Source organism: Citrus sinensis, chromosome 7 (assembly GCF_022201045.2).
Source record: "Citrus sinensis cultivar Valencia sweet orange chromosome 7, DVS_A1.0, whole genome shotgun sequence".
NCBI lineage: Eukaryota > Viridiplantae > Streptophyta > Magnoliopsida > Sapindales > Rutaceae > Citrus > Citrus sinensis.
Genome location: NC_068562.1, coordinates 15,675,293 through 15,697,652, shown reverse-complemented (window position 1 = coordinate 15,697,652; position 22,360 = coordinate 15,675,293). Strand labels below are relative to the sequence as shown.

The 22,360-nt window shown below is 34.2% G+C and overlaps 2 protein-coding genes across 2 annotated transcripts; both read right to left on the bottom strand.

Annotated features, from left to right (window-relative positions):
• Window positions 1-593: 593 nt before the first annotated feature.
• On the bottom strand, window positions 594-6,368 carry LOC102620138 (putative glucose-6-phosphate 1-epimerase). Its single transcript, XM_006493384.4, has 9 exons — window positions 6,069-6,368; window positions 5,534-5,608; window positions 4,409-4,465; window positions 4,164-4,324; window positions 3,416-3,556; window positions 2,088-2,190; window positions 1,900-1,999; window positions 1,229-1,477; window positions 594-949 (listed from the first exon to the last, which is right to left on the bottom strand). Exons 1-8 carry the CDS (start codon window positions 6,318-6,320, stop codon window positions 1,263-1,265), a joined length of 1,104 nt encoding a protein of 367 aa, XP_006493447.2. The 5' UTR covers window positions 6,321-6,368; the 3' UTR covers window positions 594-949; window positions 1,229-1,262.
• A 5,094-nt stretch (window positions 6,369-11,462) lies between these two features.
• LOC102620427 (pentatricopeptide repeat-containing protein At3g46790, chloroplastic) lies at window positions 11,463-13,912 on the bottom strand. Its single transcript, XM_006493385.3, has one exon. The coding sequence runs from the start codon at window positions 13,705-13,707 to the stop codon at window positions 11,719-11,721; it is 1,989 nt and encodes a 662-aa protein (XP_006493448.2). The 5' UTR covers window positions 13,708-13,912; the 3' UTR covers window positions 11,463-11,718.
• Between the last annotated feature and the right edge of the window lie 8,448 nt (window positions 13,913-22,360).

Below are 22,360 nucleotides of genomic sequence, written 5' to 3'. Positions count from 1 at the left end.
GAATGGTCAGCTATTGCATTGATATTTGATATAGTTTGTCAAGGATGAAAATCTCATGTAGTGTATTCTGGCTGTTTCTTCCACATGCTCGCAAGAGTTAGTATGAGAACTTAAGTGAAGAAGCCGATTGCTTTCGTAGACATATTAGTTGACAAGTTTTGGTTACTCCATATTATTGTCAGCTATTGGCCTTCCTTGCTGTAATTGGCACTAAAATGACTCATAAATCATTAGCTACTGCTAATTACATCTTGTTCGTGACAATTCAGCAGCACCGGCAACTTTTACTTGTTTATCTGAGATTTATGGTTTGCTTGTAGCTTTTGCCGCTTTGGCTACATAAATTCTAATTTGTACAACTTGCACCATTGATGTTAATTACTTGATTAATGCTCTCTAGATATTTTTTCGCAGTGACTCAAAGTTTGTTGCAATGATAATGATATTATGGTGACTACAAAAATATTTTCATTTTGAGTTTTAATATTTCTGGAATACATGGACAAAAGAAAGAAAAACACCCCACAAATGATAGTTAGGCAAGTTTAATTTGCTCCGAAATAACTGAGCAAAATTGGAAAGAAAAATATACATTTGGACCAAAAATGGATTTTCATTATCATGCTTCTTTTATGGGGCTTCATCCGAAGTAAATTTCAATATTTCATCATTTTCGGGAAACTATACTGACAAGGGATTTCCTAAAATGAATGAAGATATTTTTCAATTTCAATAATTCCAAAAAGCCAAAAAGGAATATAAAACCTAAGAGCTTAATGCTTCTGTTCTTCTCATTCTCCTTCTTCCTAAGGGCAAGAAATTTACCAAAAAAATACTAATGGCCTCTTTTTAATCGCCTGTTTTTTCACTTTCCCTCAAATTCTGCCCTTCAGAAAAATCTGGGCAAGAATCCACTGACAGCACCAGATGCACGAAGCCAATCGAGTACCTACAAGAAGATTGAGAGAAATTTGCAAAGATCAATTTTCAAGATTATCCGAAAATCAAGAGATGTAAAAGATGTCCAATCCAAGAATTCAAGAATCATCATTTCACTAGTGGAACGTATAAATTACTTGTTATTTTCAGTTCCTGATACAACACCGACACGTGTACCTAATTTTTCATAATATTTGCTCCCTTTCATACAACAATAAATGCAACCAATAAAATGCTTAATCGTTATATTATAGATTTTAAGTACTAGTATGCTATAGGTTTTAAGTACCTGTAGGTATGATGCACCGCTAAGACCTCATCTTTTAATCACTTTGGAATACTTTTTTGGGGTCAAGTTGTCCACTACAATAACTGGAAGGAACAGCAGATATCTCCTGTCTTCCTCTCCACTCCTCGCCAGGTTTCAATATAATGGGCTTTTCCACACAAGCAGCCTCTACACACAGCATATGTTTGTATTCATCATCGCCAAAATCAGCCATTGCCTTTGCTTTCTTATCCCAAGGATTCCAGACCACTGCAGCGGCAGATAATTATGATTATGAACAATACATGCAATTGTGTTTTGCAATGCCGTGCCAATATATTGAAACATGTAATGATCTATATTCACTTGGTACAAAAATTTTACAACTAGAATCGTTATCATCAGAATTAGATATGGCTTCAAACATCAAGCATAATCTCTCTTTTTTTTTTTTTTTTTTTAAATTGTGTTACAAATGATGACCCTTTCCCACCCATGAATGGATTACTGTTTGCAGAAACACTAACCAGAGGCCAACATAAGAAGAATATATGATACCAATGTGCATTGCAATGTACCCCCCCTTCTAAATATAAAATGTTCTATCTCCTCACAATGATGATATTTGTATGCATTAACATAGAAATAGAAAACTAAAAGGCAAATGAACAACATAGTCATGGCTAACTCACCCGCATCTGGAAGTCCATCCTTCCGCAATACGAAAGTCCGTTTCCTCTCATGATCTAGAATAGCTATTTTTGTAGGTGTACTCAGATATACTTTGTCTACCTTTACCATGAAAGAAATTATTATAGTTAAAGATAGAAGAAACATATATTGCAATACTACTGTCATCCACATTAGAGCAGACACTAACTTCTGATTCAAATGTTATTGCATCTCCTTGTTCGGTGAATCGCTCTTTATCCTTCAAGTTGTCCAGATAATCAAGCGTCTCCAATCCTTCTACTCGCACTTCACTAAAACAAGAAACCCCCCAAAAAAAGGAGACAATGAAATATAAAACAGGAAAATTAGGTTAGTGAAGAATACACCATTAGTCGAACAAAACTTTATCCACAAACTTTGGGTCACATCTACTACAATTTACAAATGCCCTCGCATGATTTTCAAAGATAAATTTTGAAATTTTAATTTCATCAAAGCCCTTAAATAGCAAATTATTATTCAAGGAATTATTTTCTGAGAAAAGGATATTATGGAAAGTTAATAATTAGAGAAATTTACAACTTTTTTGGCAGCTCTCCCTGGCCACTATCTCCATCCGTATCACTTATGGTTACCTGTAAGACACGTTTCTCTCCCATTTCCCACAAAATCATTTTTCTTCCTAAAATTTCATATTTATATTGCACATATGTTTTAGTAGAGTCTTCCCCAACAATCATACCATCGAATATAATAATATGTCTAAAGATGCCCAAATAATGTTACTTTCAATCCATTTTTCCATTTAAGGCTTAAAATAAGTAATAATTAAGCTCCTCGTGTCTTGATGCTTTCCCAAACCCATCATTCTGAAATTGATTATTAATTTGAGTTTTTCTCTATATTTAGCATTTCTTTGGGTCAAAAAGTATAAATACCATCACTTCGTAGGTTTGATGACTTCTTCCCTGACTTTTTGATCTCCCACAAATTTTATCAGATATATCGAGATATCAAAGAGAAATAATAATTAACCATTAAGAAGGGTAAATAATTCATCACAGTAAATACAGTTCATAACAATCAAATACAGGCACATCCCCTTTCCCACCAGCATTCTATTAGGATGACTGAGCAACCAACATTTGTACATGTACTACTGCCAACAAAATAAAATATCAGTTTTCTGGCAGAAACTCCAATTTTACTTGCTATAAAAAATAAATTAGACCAAAATTGCAGGGCTCATTTTCATCATGATAAGATAAAGTCTCTGATAAATAACAAAAATATAAAACTTCTTTACAAAGACTGTTATATATATGATACAGAACACAATTCCAGCAGGTGTACTAGTATCTGACAATTGTTTTAACACTTATTGATGTGCCAACAGTCATTTTTTGCAAACAAAGTATATGATAGAATGTAAATAACAGTTTCAATCAGGATGAAAATCATTAACAAATACTCGAAAAATTCAAAAGTTAGACAAGAGTTCAGAAGATTAGCTAAAGAAAGATCTCACTAGAGAACCTGATATCAGAAACAGCAAAATAGGTGTGATAGGCAAATGTGAACGCAAATGATTTTCCATCAGTGTTTGTGTTTCTGATACGGGATGTCAACATCAAATCCCCGCCAGGTCCAAGAGTTATCCTTAGACGAAACTCATATCTGCAAATAGTTATCATTTAATACACATTGGTGGACTCAAAAAAAAGATACAGAAAGCGAAAATATACAGATATGCATTTCACTTCAGACATCAGATGTACACAATCAAGCTGTTAACATGTTATAACAAACTCTTAGCTCAATCTAATAAGATCTATTCCCTAAACTTAAAATCCTTAGCCACAAATAAGAAAAAGATGAAACTTACTCTTTTTATTTATCACTGTTATATTATTTTTTTAATAAGAGACAGAAAAATAAAGTATATTAATGTGCAAAGTGAAAAATGAGAAGCAAAAACCCAAAGTTGTATGAATACAAAAACTACAAAATCAAAAAAAAAAAAATATCTTGCATTGAAATAAAAAACAAACCCTAACCCCTCCTGTAAAACTGTTCTATTGTTCACTTACAACTGTCTCAAAACCCCTTCGAAGCCAAAAGTAAAAAAGAACAACTATCTTGAAAATCTTTTGCAACAGAACCCCAAAGACGAACTTTATTCTCTATGCTGCTGACTTACTTCCGAATTAAAAGGACTAAAGGAATTGACCAGTCAAACATTCAAACTGAATTGACCAGTAACCGCCAAATTAGAGTCATGCACCTGTGAGGCCAGATCTTAACTTCTTCTTCAGAGTGTTTAAGGATTAAATCAACACAGGCCTGGCTGGAGCTATTTGCGGAAAATGGTGGGGGATCAGGATCAATGCTCCATACCCTGCTTCTTGCAAATCCATGTTTTTCAAGGGAACCGTGATTTGCAAACTGCATACATCAAAAAAATGTATTTCAGAAAGAAACAAATAAAAATGGAATCAGAATAATAGCTTAGCAAAGTGAAGCACATACTTGAGGGAAACATATTGGTATACCTCCACGAATTGGCTTTGGATGCTTAAAAGTGGCCTGCAAAAAGCAGAAATTAATTTTACAAATCAGAAAAATAAAGGTGGAAACCCTGCTAATGAGGAAAGCTCAGAATACAAGTTTGATCTGAAAGCATCATTACTGCCTACAAAAGTGATCAGAATACTAAGAAGCAGACTGCAATATTAGCATCAGATGTCAAATAAATTTTAGTAGTCACACACATGCTTAAGCATGAGATAGATACATAGAGTTTAGGGTTGTGTAATATAAAGCTGTGTCCACATACATTAGTAAGGAAAATTTTTCAAACCCCCCTTCAAGGATGCATAAAAATTATAAATAGGGCTTCCTGGACACTTTGACAAAGATTGCAAGTGCACACATTAACATAAAGTATTAAATTCCTCTCCATGTAAGTAGAGAAGAAAACAAAAATAACGAGAAAAAAAAAAAGCAGATAACGGGAAGCAGAATCTTTGACACACAAATTTTACAAGTGAAATTTTGTAGTTGGCAGCTGGTACCCTCCGTTGGTTTTGCTTTTTTTTCCAATACTTTAATACATGAATCTTTCAGTGCCATATAGCTCTCAAATATGTGTTCCTTTTACGTAGTCTCTCAAGTCCCTCCTAGCTAGCAAAAAAGAATTCATTTTACTCAATCTGGCCTTTTATTTAGGTTTGACAATTTCAGGAAACTCGCCACCAGCTCTCATACATTACAAATGATTACTACTTCAAATCCTGTAGTGTCTCTAAATTCACCAATTTTCATGTTTTTACATGCCTACAGTTTTACACATGATAATATGCACACATGCACTGTGTGTATGCAGGTGCGTCCTTCTCTCATCAATTTGTTTTCGTTTATACATGTCAGAACCCAGTGTACATGTTAGAAGCTCAGCACTCATGCCAATTTACATAACACAGGCAATCACTAGCACAACTACTAGGTCAAGATAGAGTTTTAGTTTCACTTTTGGCTCTTAAAATTGCATATTCTTACAACAAAAGGAGAGTAAAACAAACGAATAAATTAATTAATGTGGTCCTTTATTGAAAAGGTTCTTACAATAGAAAAACAAGTTAATTAATGCCGTACCTTGCTACTAAGAAAAAGCAATTCTTCCCCATACTCGTTCTTCCAAGATATTACTTGTCCCCCATAGAGATATATCTGTAGTCAAATCAAAATGTTTAAAATGAATAAAACTAAAAAGAATCAAGCATAACAATCAGAGGTGATCAACCGGATCAATAAAACAAATTATTGGCTACCTCAGACTTAGAGACTTTCTTCAATCCAATCAACGTTCAATCTAATTATGTACATGACTGCAGTGTAATTGGTAACTGTTACATTTGGCATTATACTCATCTTCTTCACAAATTTTTTCATATTCAATAGGATAAAAATTATTTTTTAAATTTATGTATATTTTACGTTTAACATATAAAATAATTTCTATTTTCTACATGCAATATTAAAAATGATATTAACTATCAACACACGCAAACAAACAAACAAACAGTTAATTCAGATCTAGTGGAAACGAAAATGAAATTTTAATAAATTGGATTAAAATTTAAGAATATATGAATAAATACGAGAGAGATTGGTAAGCGGTAAGCTAGACCTCAGCGGAACAGCCGCGAACTTCGCGCAAAACGACTTTTTCGAGGCCGTTAACGCCTTTACAATGCTCCACGAAGAGCTTCTCCCGGCAAGGAGAATTCATGTTAGTTTCGGCGGCGGAGGCGGTGGACGTGGCGGTGGAGGTGGTACTGGATCGAACCGAAATTGATGAATCGAATCGCGCGCCGGGTTTTATACCCGAACCGGATGGGGATAGCGAGAGAGAGAAGCCTTTGTTTATTATTTTTTTCATTAGATTTTGCGCTTTTTTTTTCTTTTTGCCTTTTGGATAACCCTTTCTTTTTCGCTTTTCCTCTTTTCTACACTTTTTTTATAACTCACTTTTTTTTCTTTGAAATTTTTTATTAATCATTAAATTATTAATATCTTTAAATAAGTTTTTCAATTTTTTTGAATTTTATAATTAGAGATAACTCCACTTGAAGGAAACTCTGTCAAACTGATAATCTAATAAAACTAATTAATAAATAAAAACATTACGCCATAAAAACAGCAAGAATAATATTAATATATATATATATATATAAAATACTTTTAGCATTATATTAGTAAAAATGGGAAGGCTAATAGCGGGGTCATAATAAAAAAAATTTAAAATACAGGGGTGAATAAAAATTATATAAAAATAATGGGACATACATAACATGCGAGTTTGACCTATTTATTATAAATTATTAAACAATATATACATACTTTCTAAAACAATTAAAAATGATACTTAATTAAATAATCAATCACATCAAATCAATATATTGTTATTAGTCACGTTTTTATTAAATTTCAAATATTTTCTTATTTTCTTTCCAAATATCAAAAAAGTCTTCAACTTTATACGAGTAGTGGATTAACTCGATACAATTGCTCATTAAATAATTATGTCATAAACAAATTGACAGATCATATAATTAAAACCCGACCACAAACATAATCAATAACCAATAAGCTAGTGTCATAAATACTACCCGTTTGCACTTGTATTAAATTTGACCAACTCAAAACTTAAATTTTTATGTTAAATTTATTAGTCGTAACAAAATTCACCGACCCAAATATTATCCAAATATAAATTGATCCCATTAACATGTGTGAGTGTGACTTATGATAGTTACAAATAACGAACGTATAACAACAATAGGGGTGGGTAAAAAAACCGTAGTGTTAAAAAAACCGAACCGAATCGACGGTTTTTTCTAATTCGGTTCGGTTTTTATTTTTTTAAAAAATTGAATATACCGTTTGTAAAAAAAATCGAAATGTCGGTTCAGTATTCGGTTCACTTAGCTGAACTGAAAAACCGAACCGAAAAACCGAATTATTTTTTGATTTTATTCAAATCAAACATGTGTTAATAATTTTATTCAAATCAAACATGTGTTATTTCTCTTTATAACATTATGATTATGTTTATATAGATGGAGTATTGGAGTTTGGTTATGTATTTTGAAATTTTAATATTTCATATTTTGGGAGTATCTTAATAATAGTTAGTAAGATATTAGTGATAAAATGTGTTTTGAATATTTTGTATTTATTGTTAATATTTGTAATAAAATTAAGATAAATTAATTGTTAAAATTTTTTTTACATTGATGAGGCCCAATGGACTAAAAAATTAAAAATTCAAAATAAGCCCAATAGGCCCAGAACCAAAAAAACCGAACCGAACCGAATCGATCCAAAAAGAACCGTTTGAGTTCGGTTCTTATTGAGTTTGGTTCTTATTCGGTTCTTTTTATAAAATAACCGATTTAAATTGGTTCTACTTAATTTCGAACCGAACCGTGCCCACCCCTAAACAACAATGTGGCCCAAATAGCATGAAAAAGACGTTTAAAATGTAAAAAAAAAAGTTGATTAATTGATCTAATTTGGTAAGTCTTTTGAAATGTGCCTTCAGGTGGAAGTGAGCTCTCATTTTAGGCGGGAAGAAACGGATATTTTACCAAACCCCTTCTCCATTATTATGCTTTGCTGCCAAATCTCTCTTTCACACACACACACACAAACAAATGGAGGGCATCATTCCTTTTGTTTACAGGGTCATTATTCAACACAGATCTGCTGCCGCTGGGCAATCAACAATGGCAGATTCTTGGTTTAGTGAATCACCCACATTGCCATACATGAGACTGCCCGGCGATTCGGGATACATGGGACTGCTGCCAGAACCTACAAATAGTCCTTTGTCGAGCTCTCGTCACATAGCCTCTACAGGGTGCTTATCTGCTCTTTGTTTTTCTACTTCTCGCCATGCTTTTTCCTAACAGGAAATGAGTTGAGCACAAAATTGATTGTAATTGTAATTGCTTGCTTCATAAGGAGCAGTTTCTGATCTTTTGTGCTTTGGTCTGGATGAATAAAAATAAAAGCATAAGCTCAAAACACAGGGCATTGCACAAACAATTTTCTTGTGTACTTAAACATGCTTTGAGATATCCGAAATTTGTTGCAGTTATAAAGAACAATGAACAAAGAACTAAAATGATCTTAGAAAAGTCTAGGCTGCTGATTCATAAACTTTCCAAATGAGGGCAGAAGATGAGCATCAGTTTACCAAGTTCATCTGATTGACATGCATTAATGCAATTTCAGAAATGTAGGTGTCATTTGGCACCAAATGCCACTAAAAATGCACGAAATTTGTATTGACATCTAAAAATGAGTACACGGAACTTTGGGTTTTATGCAAAGACAGAATCTCAAATTTGAGCAAAACGGTCTTCTCATTCCACCTTAATCTGCAACTGAGATCCTCCACCCATGGCAAAAAATGTCATAGAGAAAACCCCACTAAAGCGTTGTAGGATAATTAATTACACCCAAGAAATCACCCTTTATGGAGCCAATGCAGAAATGCAAAAGGAACAAAGATAAAATATGCAGCAAGGTAAATGATTAAACTATCAAATATATAGACTATTTATACTTATGTATGCTCATGAACTCCACTACCAGAAAGATGAATAATGTTCAGTCACACATAGGTGTGTTAATATTTTGGGATTTTGTATCTTTTGCTCCATAAGTAACAGGATCCCCAACTAAAAGAAGTCAAATCTTATTTTGGGCATGAACCACATTAAATAAGTATCAAGATTGAGGAAATTTCAAACTGTACCTACACAAGTGGATCCAAAGAATTAGCAGAAATGAACAAGGAAATATGTAATATCTTGAGTTATAGGAAACCCAAATGAAGAAATCAGGCTGAAGAAATGGTTTGTATTTGAAAATTATGAGAAGAGAATTTGAATGAGTTAGGTTCATTGGATTGCGTGCTTACAATTTCAGTAGCATCCACTCGAGTCCCAATTATCTTCAACCGTAACTAACAGTCCTTTTGAATCTTAACCTGGAAGAAGCAATTCTAGCTTACATTTGTGCGACTAGAAAATTGATGGTAACTAATTTTTTCCTTTCAGATATTAGTTAGAAACTGATACATACTGATCCATCAGAGGTGGTATAATTTGGTAAATCTCCAGTCTGGAGTTCCATGTCATCAGGTATCAACTAAAACACATCAAAATTGTATTAATACAGATGTTAGAAATCATAATAAATTATAATTTTTTATTGGATCCCAATGCCTCTTGCATGCAAAATGACCGCTCTACCATATGAGCACCTAAAAGGAAAGACTTAGTAGAGGTTTCTGCATTGAAGAAAGTCTTTTAGCCATGGCAAATGGATGCTTGTTTTTTCTACAACAATGAAATATAAAATTAAAAAATTTCTAATCCAAGTAACTGTTTGATATAATTTGTCAAATAGTCATAAGTGCTTGTTTAATCGCACAAACTCTTTTGAAAATTTTTGTTATTGTTTAGTTATTTTCTGAGTAGAGCTTTTTGTAGATTAAATGAGTTTTTTTTGCCTTTACCAGTAAAAGCTCAAATTTTGAACTTTTGGGAGTAGATATCGAAAAGTATTTTTAAAATGTTAAAATATCTAAAATATGTTTTACTTATTTAACAATATTTTTTTCATTCCTTTGATAACACTACTTTAAAATATTTGTCTACTAAAATAATTTTATAATTGTAATAAAAACTATCATTGACAACTAAACAATTACAATTTTCATAGTAAAAGCTCTACTCATAAAAGCAGTACAAATGGAGCCTAATTCCTGAAGTTCTTTGTCACGAGAGTGTAGACACACAGAAAGAAGATGCGGGATACGCAGCTGTCACCGCAAAGATCTCTATGTAAAACATTAAATCTAAAAGGAATCAGTAGATGTATGTCAATCACTGAAGTTTGAACCAAAAATAAAAACATCTTACATGGTTCGACACCAAAAAAATTTGAACAGCCCCAGCTTCAGCTAAAAATCCCATTTGCCGAAATTCCAAACAGTCACAACATAAACATCCTCAAGAGAATTGCATCTTAAACTTCATAGCACGCATTGAAAAATGCTACCTTGTTCACCATAGTAACAGCAGCTCCCAAGATTTCCCCTCTAAAGGGTCTGAAGACAATACACTGGCATCTTACCGGAAAAGTCACAAACCCAATCCCATCTCGAATCAGCCCTGTCCCAATGCTCTCTACACCCATAATTGCCACCACAAATCCATGCCGACCACTGCAAAAAAAAAATCCCCATTGCATCAGCTAAACCAGTTTGCATTTCTTTCTTTGGGTTAAATTTGGCTAGAATTTGCGATTAACATCGCCTACGAGTGCCCTCAAATATCTTTCATAAGTTTGGACACTTAGTGATTGCGAAAGGTTGTGACCAAAGTGACGTGGGTGTAATTGCGTGTTTCTCCCCAAGAGAATGTGGAACAACATCTTTTAATTCTGAGCTTACAACAATAAGAGATAACTCCCGCAGAAACTTTAGGCTGCAAATGAATCAAACTCTGCCTCTGAATGTGTAAGAGCAATTTCATCTTTCAACTCCGTTTAGGTCTTAACATGAACCCCTATTATATTCAGCATTATGCTTGTACATCGAATAAAAGTTCAATACGATTAATGGAAAGGAATGATAAATAAAATTAATACTGAAAAAATATAGAAAATTACAGAATGAATAGGAAAAAAAAATTAACACTCACCAAGCGCTGAGGATGGGAAACTATAAGAGCAGAGACTGCTTAGGGCTTGAGGTCTAAAAGATGAAGAGGAAACAGAAACAAAACGTTGAGCTTTTTTGTTTTTCAAAAACACCCTAGTGATAGATATTGGGGAAACGGTCACTTCATTTTATTTTTGTTTTTGACAAAAGTTCGTTTCTGATTTATCCTTAAAAAAAATAATAAAAAACATCTATAAATCCTCTCTTCATTGATTTATTTTTAAAATATCAATTTGGAAAAATTATATTAAATCGTAATGATTCTCTAGCATTAGCATATCATTGAACCAAAATAAATACAAATAAATTTGAATTCAGCTTCAAATTTAATAGAGCCAGATGTAATTGGCCTGTCCTATTAAAATAAATGGTACAAGCATAGTAGCGTACAACAAATACATAACCATTACAAGATACATGTATATTATTGTTTAAACAATGTGAGTACTGTACATCCTCAAAATTCTGTGTTATCTCTTTGTTATTTCAAAAGAAAGGAAAAACAATCAGGATTGAGTATTGCAAGCGGCATTTTGAACTACCAATAATCCCCACATGAGCAAACACCATTATGGAAATGGTGAAACCGGTTAACATCGCGAACCAGAATCTCTTTATTGGCAAACTTGGAAATGAATTTTGTAAAAGAATGGCAATCCTCACATAACCTCAAGTTCTTTGTGATCCGAATTGTCTCCCCTTTGCTAGTGTTTATGAGTCCAAAAGCAACTGCTAGTTTTTCGCTATGGCCTAATACAATACGTTCCTTTTCTTCTGCATCAAGGTCGTAAAGCACAACTTTGGTTTGTGGCACATAGCCCTTCTCCTTCATCTCGGCTGACAGATTGATTAACAGTGCATGCAGCTGTTCAAACTGCGGGTTGAACTCATCAACGGACACAAATGAGTACATTTTCCTCTTAACTTCAATCCTACTTCGACCTGGGACTTTCTGCAGACCCCTTGCTTCAAGAAGCCTTTTCACTCTTTTTACCTCATCCCACATATCAGCTGCTGCATATACATCAGCTAGAAGTACATAATTCCCTGCATTTGTAGGCTCAAGCTCAAAAAGCCTTTTGCTTGCTCTCTCAGCAAGCTCAACATTACAATGAATCCGACACGATCCAAGCAATGAACCCCAAACCTTAGGTCCCGGTTCAATTCTCAAATCTTCTATAATCTTGGCTGCTTCTTCTAACTTATTAGCACGACCAAGAAGATCTACCATACAAGCATAATGCTCCACGCTAGGACGTACCATATGCTCTTTACGCATAGATTCAAATAACATCTTCCCCTCCTCAACAAGCCCTGCATGACTGCAAGCTCCCAAAACACTAACAAAAGATATAGGACTCGGTGAAACTCCATGATAAATCATCTCTTTAAAAATTTGAATTGCTTTCCCTCCATATCCATGAACCCCATAGCTTGAAATTAAAGAATTCCAAGAAACGACATCCCTCTTATCCATATGATCAAAAACACATTGACCTAATTCAAGCTTTCCACATCTCGCATACATTGTCACCAATGCACTTACAACAGGCAAAATAGAATCAAGACCCCTCCTTAATATGTACCCATGTATCATCTTCCCTTGTTCTAAAGCAGCAAGAGCCGCGCAAGCTTGAAGCACACTAACCATAGTCACTGAATTCGGACATAAATCGTGAGACTCCATTATCATTTCACGAAAAAGCTCCAACGCCTCAAAAGCCATCCCATTTCTAGCATAACAAGCAATCATAGCACTCCAAGAGACCACATTTTTCACAGCCATCTGACTGAAAACGAAACCAGCATACATCACACACCCAAACCTCGCATACATATCAATCAAAGTAGTCATAATATGCACAATCCCATTATACCCATGTCGCAATACACTCGCATGAATCTCCTTCCCATGTTTCAATAACGAAAAGCCGCAACTCGACGCGACACATGCCTTAAGCACATAAGTATAAGTAAACCTATCAGACCGAATCCCAGTCCCAGTCCCATTCATTCTCCGATACAACTCCAACACCTCCTCCCCACGCCCCGCCAACGTGAGCGCACGAAACAGCGCATTCCAGACATAAATAGTTCTTCTCCGCGTTTTATCAAACACATGGCGTGCATCATCGACGGAGTCAAAATGGCTGTAAACATTAATAAGTTTGGTCACCAAGAACGGGTCCTGGTCAAACCCATTATCAGTAAGGTGGCAGTGAACGTTTAGGGCGTCGGATAAGGAGTTGTGGTGGGCGCAAGAGAGGAGGAGGAGCTCGTAAGTGTGCTGGGTCGGGTTCGGCTCGCTGGAGAGGACATCGAGGGCTTGCTTGAGGTTGCCCTGTTTGCATAGAGATTGAATTAGTTCGTTTTTGTTTCTGCTTGATAATGAAGTGGGAGTGGTTGAGGAGTTTAAGGACACGCAGCAACAAACTGAGGATGGTTTTGGAGGGAGATGAGCGATAGAGTTGGTGTGGTAGGGAGAGCGGAGTAATTGAGGAGTTTGGGGAGATTGAAGAGCCCACATGAGTTTGCTTTTGATGTTTTGTTGCGTAAACAGCGAGTTTATATATATAAGTGTTGCTGCAATTTTAGTTGGCCTAGCCGCTCTCAAGTCTCAATCTTACAAAGGCTCTGTAGGTTGTTCTCTCAATGAGAGAATGCACTTTGCTTTGCCATGCTCACCATTCTATTTGTTCTACAAAAAGGGGTATACTTTATCTGCCCAAATAATGATATGGATGGATATATCTCTTTAAGCTTTAACAATAGGCTAGTCTAGCCTACCCTCATGATTAAAATGAAAGATGTTAGTTTAAAAAAAGTCTGCCCCCCCCCCCCCCCCCCAACACAAAACCCAAAAAAAAAAGTCTGATCCTTCAAATTAAGGGTTGGGCCTAACCCGACCTTTATTGGATCATGCTCTGACTCAAGCTTTATTTGAATCTGATTATAATTTCTGTATTTTATTTTTTAATGTTTATATACTTTTAGAATAGGAATCAAATTCTTCATTCTTTATTAATAATATTGTATTATTATTGTTTTATTCTTATGTCAAATTTGGTTGTAAAGTATTTAGTAAATTATTTTTATTTAGTTTTAATTATAATAAAATATATAACAACCTAACCAAATTAACAAGCAAATAAATCAAATACGAAATACTAAACTACTATGAAATAGAGAAAAATGTTAGTGGAGTAAGTTGTAACCACGTGTGTGATGTGTGTGTTTTAACTTTTAAGTATTATTTTTTTTAATTTTAAAAATTAATTTAGAAGTCAAAGATCGAGTTGCACCTTTTTATCATCCCTAGTTAGCACACATTTCTTAGTAGTAGTAGTAGTTTGGAGATGAAATGAAAGATTAACAATAGAATGCCACGTGTCAATATCACTTAATGATGGAAAAAGTCATTGAGAGAAAGCTAACTCAAACTGAGTATACTAGGGATCAAAATATTTTGTTGATTTCATAGTACAGTGATAGAAAAGTAAGGAAAAATGTCCAAAATATCAGGCACGTGAAGTATCATATCACCAAAAGAATATTGATTCCTTAGTTGAAATGAGGAACCAATGAGTAGATATTTTGCTAAAAATAAAAGGAAATAACAAGCTGCCATGCCTGCAAAAAGCCAAAAACAGCCCACCAAAATAGTCCGGACCATTTGGCATTATCTAATCTGTCAGCCACTAGAGAACAGTCTCTACAGGAGTATGTTGGACCAGCCAGTAGAGTCCAACACATGTAGGTGTGGACAAATTGTGTAAATGATGCGCTAAATTATTCTCCAAGCATGCTCCAAAGGGTCCAAACGATCATATGTGCAAAAAGATAGAAATATCCTTATTGAGGTAGCAAAGAACACCAATAGAATTATGCCAGGTGGCATGGTGATAAGAATATCATTAGGGCACTCTATATAAAAACACTTTGGTTTTCTCTATCTAACTAAGTCATTCTAAGCATAACGTATACAACATACGGCAAAGGCTCTTCTTTAACTTATACCTTAAAATATTGGCTAAGTAACCCAAGAGAATGGTGAATTGGGTTTTCTAAAAATTATAAAGTAATTAAATCAAAATTCCATACAAATATCTAATAAAATTAAGCAAATAACAAACAAATAAATATAAACAATCAAAATGTAAAGAGGGAAGGAAAAGAGATTCTAACACGAGATTTTTATGTGGTTCGGCAAACACCGCCTACATCCACGCCTCCAAGCTCATTGGGCTTGAGGATTTCATTAATCAAGCCTTACACCATATGACTTCAAAATCTTTACAATTGAGTTTTAAGGTGCCAATCAACCTTTACAACAAGAAGTTGTTCCAAATCTCTTAACCGAAGTGTTTCTCACACTCTCAAACACTTAATTTGATGTTGAAGTGAAGAATGTACAAAATTTTCTTTCACACAATGCATGAGTTTTCAAATGAAATCCCAAAGTGTGATCTATTTAGTTTTAAGCACAAGAGATGTTGAATACACAATAACAAGCCCAATGATGATTGTAGAATCCGCTATAATTTGAATTTGATTGAGCCTTTATATAGTTGAAGGAGAAAACTAGTTGTTGTTGACTTTCTGAGCATAATTGGATCATTGTTTAACTGTTGTCGAATCACCATTTTGACCTTGTCCAAGTTACTGTTATGCTGAAATTTGAATAATCGGTTCATCGTTTGGAGTTTTTGGTTTACCATTAAAATTTCAGAAGCTAATATGCTTAAAGTCAGCTTACGGTTTACTAGTAATCGATTTGTCGATTAATTCCAGTAACCCTGCAAAGAGATATCAGGTAACCGTTTTCAGTAATCGGTTTACCATTTTAAGTTAAGTTGCGCTTTCAAATTTACCAGTTAACCATTTTCAGTAAATAGTTCACGGGTTCCAAAGAATTTGCTCTTTGGAATTTATCATATTATCATTTTCTAATAAATAATTCATCAATACCTTTCAAAATCAAAATTATAAAACTTTCTTAAGAAAAACAATTTGCTGATTAGGGATTAACGGTTATCCATTTATTTCCATAATCTTATCCTTGTCTAAAAAACTTCACACGGCCTAAATTTAATTAGTTTTAAAGACTCCAACATTGTTAATCCAATTTGTTATCATCAAAATCAATATTATGGAAATATGTATGTTAACATAGCTGCCACCATTGTAAAGAGTTAGCAAGCTCTTAACATTGAAATAGCCCCAAAACTTATTTAAGCATTAGAGTTTGGTCACCAGCCACCGTTGGATCCATCTCTAACTTGTTTTCTCTATTTTTGCAAGATAAAATAAGCTCTCAGCATTACTTTTCTCTAGATCATAGCTTGACCCAAACTTTATCATTTCCACTATTTCTCAAGCTCCAAGGAAAGTGCAAACAAACAATTCACCTTGGCTACTTTATGTATCACTACTCCTTTAATTTATAAATTTATTATGTTTAGCTACTCTTCGCCCAAAATCTAGTTAAAATAATTAGCGTCGTTTAGGTAGGAGCATATAAAAGCCTCCTCAGTGTTTGCCAAACTAGTCGTTGAGTATGTTTGCACAAAATTTGGCATACTCTCCAATGATATGATGCAAGATGCGAAAAAGATAGTGGAATGAAGCAGCAACTATCTCAAAGATTCAAAAATGAGAACAATTAGGCTTAACAAGGGCAAGTTAGTTAAACTATGTAATATTATCCACCAAGGTGAAGAGCCTATTTCTCAATGACATTTTAAAGATCTCGTCTATACGATCCTTCGAATTGTGGGTTCTTAGGTACTAGAACTAAAAGTCCTCCCAATATTTCAAGATACTTTAACAACGCGAGCTAAAAAAATAAATCATCCTACACTTAGAGATACTCGAAGGAAGCAAGCTAAGGAACAAATCATATATCCAATCCAAGTTTTAATCCGCGTAATAGCCAGGGTACCAATAAGTATACAAAACGAACTGGCAATGATCTCTGACACAAGCTTGATGCCAAAAGGTCTTTTCCAATGACTGCGACATCCTCAGGTGCACTTGGGACATATTACAAGTTCTTGCAAAAAAGGAATATTTGAAAATTCAAGTAAAGTTCCTCCCCGAAAAGAATAATGTTAGTGCTCCAACGCCAATAGTGTATAACTTGTTATTCACCTTGGATATTCAAACAACAGCTCTCTCAGAGACATTGAACATCCCTCAAATACCCTAGTATTTGGGTACCACTAATCTATTTGAGCACGTTGAGTTTATATTGAGATTAGATGCTTATTAAAGATATTGAGGAGAACGCTATGTGTAAAATGCTCTCACACACCCTCACATAACCTGGCAAGTCACGCTTTAGATCTTTGAAGCCAGGCAGCGTATTCTCGTTAAACCAGTTGTTAATGGAATTTGTTCATGAATTTTATTATGTTTCCTCTAAATATAAGGCATTTTCCAAACTTGTTTTTATCAAACAAGCAAAGTAAGAATCTCTAGCCGATTATGTAAGCTATTTCCAATAAGAATTGTTGCAGACCGACGCACATGGTCACTAGCAGACATTGCTTTTTATCATATAGAGAAGCTACTCTGGAGCTTTGTAACAAATTGACAGGACAAAAAATGCCACTTAAGAGGTTGGAAGACAAGGTGAAGGTCATGAAAAGTAAAGAGAAGCCTAGGGAAATGGAGGTCAACCAAAGGTACCCCGGGTAGGGATGGCAACCAAACCCGGACTAAACCCGAAAAATTCGGTCCGGGTTCAACCCGCACCAAAACAATTTTTATGCGGAATCCAGATCAGTTTTTCAAAACCCGCATATTTTCGGTCCGAATCCGGGTTCAGGTGAACTCGAACCCAGATCCTGATATTATTTATTTTAATATTAATTTTTTTAGAAATTATTAAATATAAATAGAAAAATTTTAAAAAAAACCTTAGCCCTCTCAATCTCTCATTCGTTCCTTTGTCAATCTCTCTCAAACTCTCACTCATTCTTCTCTCGATCTTTCACTCTCTTCAACTCTACTGCAATTTCTCTTCGCTCATTCTCTCATCCGTTCTTCTCTCAATCTCTCTCACTCTCTCTTCAACTCTCTTGTAATTTCTCTTCTTCATACCAGATCCTTTGTAGCGTGGCTGTTATCACCTTCACTGTGCAGTTGTGTTCGTTTCATCACTCATCAGCATCAGCATCACTCATCTCATCTCTCACTCTGTCGCGACCGGCAAAAGGGGGTGGATATCGCGGCTGTGTTCTGTGTTCATCAGCATATACTTAAGCTACCGCTGTGAATATTTGTGAGTCTCGTCTTTTCTCTTTACAATTGATGCTTTATTACGCTTTGATTATTCCCTCTTTGCAATTTAATTATCTTGTCTTTACAATTTACGTGCTGTTATGCTCTGATTATACTCTCTTTGGAATTTAATTATATTGTCTTTGTAATTTATGTGTTGTAATGCTCTGATTATACTGTCTTCACAATTTAATTAGACTGTGTTTGCAATTTATGTTATGTTTTGCTCTGTTTGCAGTTTTAATATCCATACTTTGTTACTTTAATAGCTAAACTCTATGATTTTTAATATCTATACTATGTTATGCTTCAATTTTATTATTTATAGTTTATTTATTTTTGAATTAATTTTTATTGTTGTTGTTAATAGAATAGAAATGGTATCTCTAAAATATTTATAGCTTTTACGGTTAAACATAGCATATAAATTGGAAGAAGTTGCTGGAATTAATTATGTCTTGACATAATTTTTGTAGAGTGAAAAATTGATATGGAAAATGAACAAATAATCGACTTGGATGCATGTGAAAAAAGTGATGAAAGTGTTTGTGTGAGAGTTAGGACAGAATCAGAAAATAATAATAATACAACTGTTGAATTAGAACCAAATTCAACAGCAGCAGTTCAAGGGAGTAGTCGTGGTCGTAGGGATGATACTAATCATGTCACTTCACAAAAATGAGGTGGTGGTGGTAGAGTAGTTTCTGATGCTTGGAATCATTTCAAAAAAGTTAAGTTGAGTGAGGAAGTTCAGGCGATTTGCAATTATTATGGGTTAGTTATGCAAGGACATTATTTGAGGGGTACTAATCACTTAATAAACCATGCTAAACGTTGTCCTAGAAGGTCATTCAAGAATGTACATCAAATGCACCTATCTTTTTCTTCTAAAGGTGATGAAACCATTTCACTTAGTAATTGTAGTTCTAAATCAAAATGAGATATAGTTACAGTAAAGCTTTTTGTGGCTAGAATGATTGTACTACATGAGCTCCCCTTGGCATTTGTTGAGTACGTTGGGTTTTATGACTTTTTGAAGCTACTCCAACCTTCTATTGAGACTATTAATAGAAACATCATCAAAGCTGAAATTTTAAAGCTTTATGATGTTGAAAAGAAAAAGACAATGGGTATTTTGGAAGCTTGTGAGAGTAGAATCGCAATTACTACAAATATGTAGACTACTAGTAACAAAAAAAGGATACATGGTTATTACGGCACATTACATTGATAGCTCATGGGTGTTGCGAAGTCGTATTATGAGGTAATATTCTTGAAAAAAAAATTTTGTTTAAACATAAATTAATGTCTTGTCTAATTATTTTAATTATTTTTTCACATTGTTAGGTTTATATATGTGCTAGCTCCACATAGTGCTGAGGTAATGTGTAATGAGTTATATGATTGTTTGATGGATTGGAATATAGATAGAAAGTTGTCCACTATAACTGCTGATAATTGTGCTACAAATGATTTTATGATTGCCTTGTTGTTGGGGAAATTTTCTACTAACTTAATGATTATGGGTGGCAAATTCTTTCATATGCGTTGTTGTGCTTATATATTGACATGACCTAGAGATGGTTTATCTGTGATACAAAAGGGAGTTGAGAAAATTAGAGATAATGTTCATTATTAGACAACAACACCAGCTAGTTGAAAATTTTGAGAATGCAAAAAAACAATTAGGTATTAAGGAAACCAAAAACTTGGTACTTGATTGTAAAATTAGATGGAACTCCACTTACTTGATGCTTAGTATTGCATTATTGTATAAATATGTATTTGATCATTTAAAGGAACGTGAGAGAAATTATACATCTTTACCTAGTGAGTCAGAGTGGAATTTGTCAAAGCTTATGTGTGAGTATCTAAAAAGCTTTTATAAGTTGATAGAACTTTTTTCGGGGACACGATATCCGACATCTAATTTATCTTTCGCCAAGATTTGTGAAATTAGATTGTCAATGAATGCATGGTTTCAATCACCAATTGAGGGGATAAAAAATATGGCCACTAGGATGATTGCGAAGTATGAAAAGTATTGGGATGTTATTCATAAAGTTCTTGCAGTGGGGACTATGTTAAATCTTAGGCGTAAAATGTTACTAATTAACTTTTTATTTCCTAAAATATATGGGAAAAAAGTTGAATCCAAATTTGAAAGAGTGCGTAAGTTATTTGTTGATTTAGTGCATGAGTATAAAGTAAAGTATCTATCAAATTCAAGTGGGGGGGGGGGGTTTAATGGTGCTAATTCTCAAGCTGCTACAGGAGGGGATTCTATTATGTTGGACTTAGATTTGGATGAAATGACTGATAAGTGGGCATTATTTAGAAATGAAAACACACAGAATACTCATTCCAAATCAGAATTAGAGATTTATCTTGAGGAGAGTACTTTGCCTTCAACTAGTCAATTTGACATTTTGTCATGGTGGAAAGATAATCAAGACAAATATCCTATACTTGCAAAGATCGCAAGGGACTTTTTGGCCATTCCTATATCAACAGTTGCTTCAGAGTCCGCTTTTAGCACTGGAGGTAAACATTTGAGCCCTCATCGCAGTAGACTTCACCCATCCACAGTGGAGGCATTGATGTGTACTCAAAATTGGTTTTGACTTGAACAAAACCTAAAAGTATGAAAAAATTATTTATTAGAATCAAATTATTTGTTGTATTGTTCGTATTATCAATTTATCACTAATTAGTTGTCTTGTTCATTATGTTTATGATTTACACATTTTTTGTAGATGGAATTCCAGAGGAAGCAATACTTTATGCTGAGCATTTGATTGATGAAAGTTGGATGAGTAAGCAACAGTCAAATGAAGTAGACGATTCAGAGTTTAGTCTTTAACACTAATGGTTTGAAATTTGAACTTTAAATTGTAGAATTATGTTATGGATTTGTATTTGTGGATGTTTATTACTTTAAAACTTTGAATTTTAGAATCTATATTGTGTTGTATTTGTTTTAGAACCTGGATAAGTTATATGTTTTGTATTTGAAATTTTGTTGAACTAAACTAAAGCAATCTGGTTATGATGTTTGTGTTCTTTTTGTTTTCCTTTTTCCAGCAAGTCAGCAACTTAAGTAAAGCAATCCGGGTTCAAAACCCGAAATCCTGAAACCCGAATTTTTCGGGTTGAATCCGAATCGGACCCAGATTGAAAAAAATCAGATTCGATGCGGGTCCGGTAATGAGAAATTTGTGTTCGGGTTCGGATCTGGAACGGCCAAACCCGGACCCGAAAATTGCCATCCCTAACCCCAGGTACGTAGCCTACCTTACCCTACCATATACAGTCGAGGCTATAACACCCCTAAGTTATCTCATGCACCATCATATGTCAAGTCACCCAGCCATAGTAAAAAGTTAGACCTTAAACCCTAATATATGCAGAAAGGCACATTACATATTACATATTATTTTCTGCTTTCTTTTTACTGCCCTAGACAACATGTTAGTAGTGGCGTCGTCTCTAAGCTAAGAATGTAGAAATATTATGGAAATGGGTGATCTCATGGGTTAGTTTTTCAGTGTCATATTACTATAATGACTATTTCAATTGTTTAGCTAAGGGTTATGATTTTACTTAAGTAGATGAGATTATGATTTCTTATCTATAGTCACTTCATTAGGTTTTGTAGCCTTTTATATGGTTACTGCTACTATGTTAAAGTGGGTTTTCAAACTATGGAAGAAAAACATCTTAAGAAGGTAGAAATATTGACAATGAGGAGTGTTATTTATCTTTTTGGAGGCAAGGCACTACAAACTAGTTTGTTGGCACATACATGTAGCTTTATTTGTCTAATGAAGGATAGTATTAATATGAATAAGAGGGGTATGGACTTGGTTGAAATGGTCTCTTTGTAGTCCATTAGT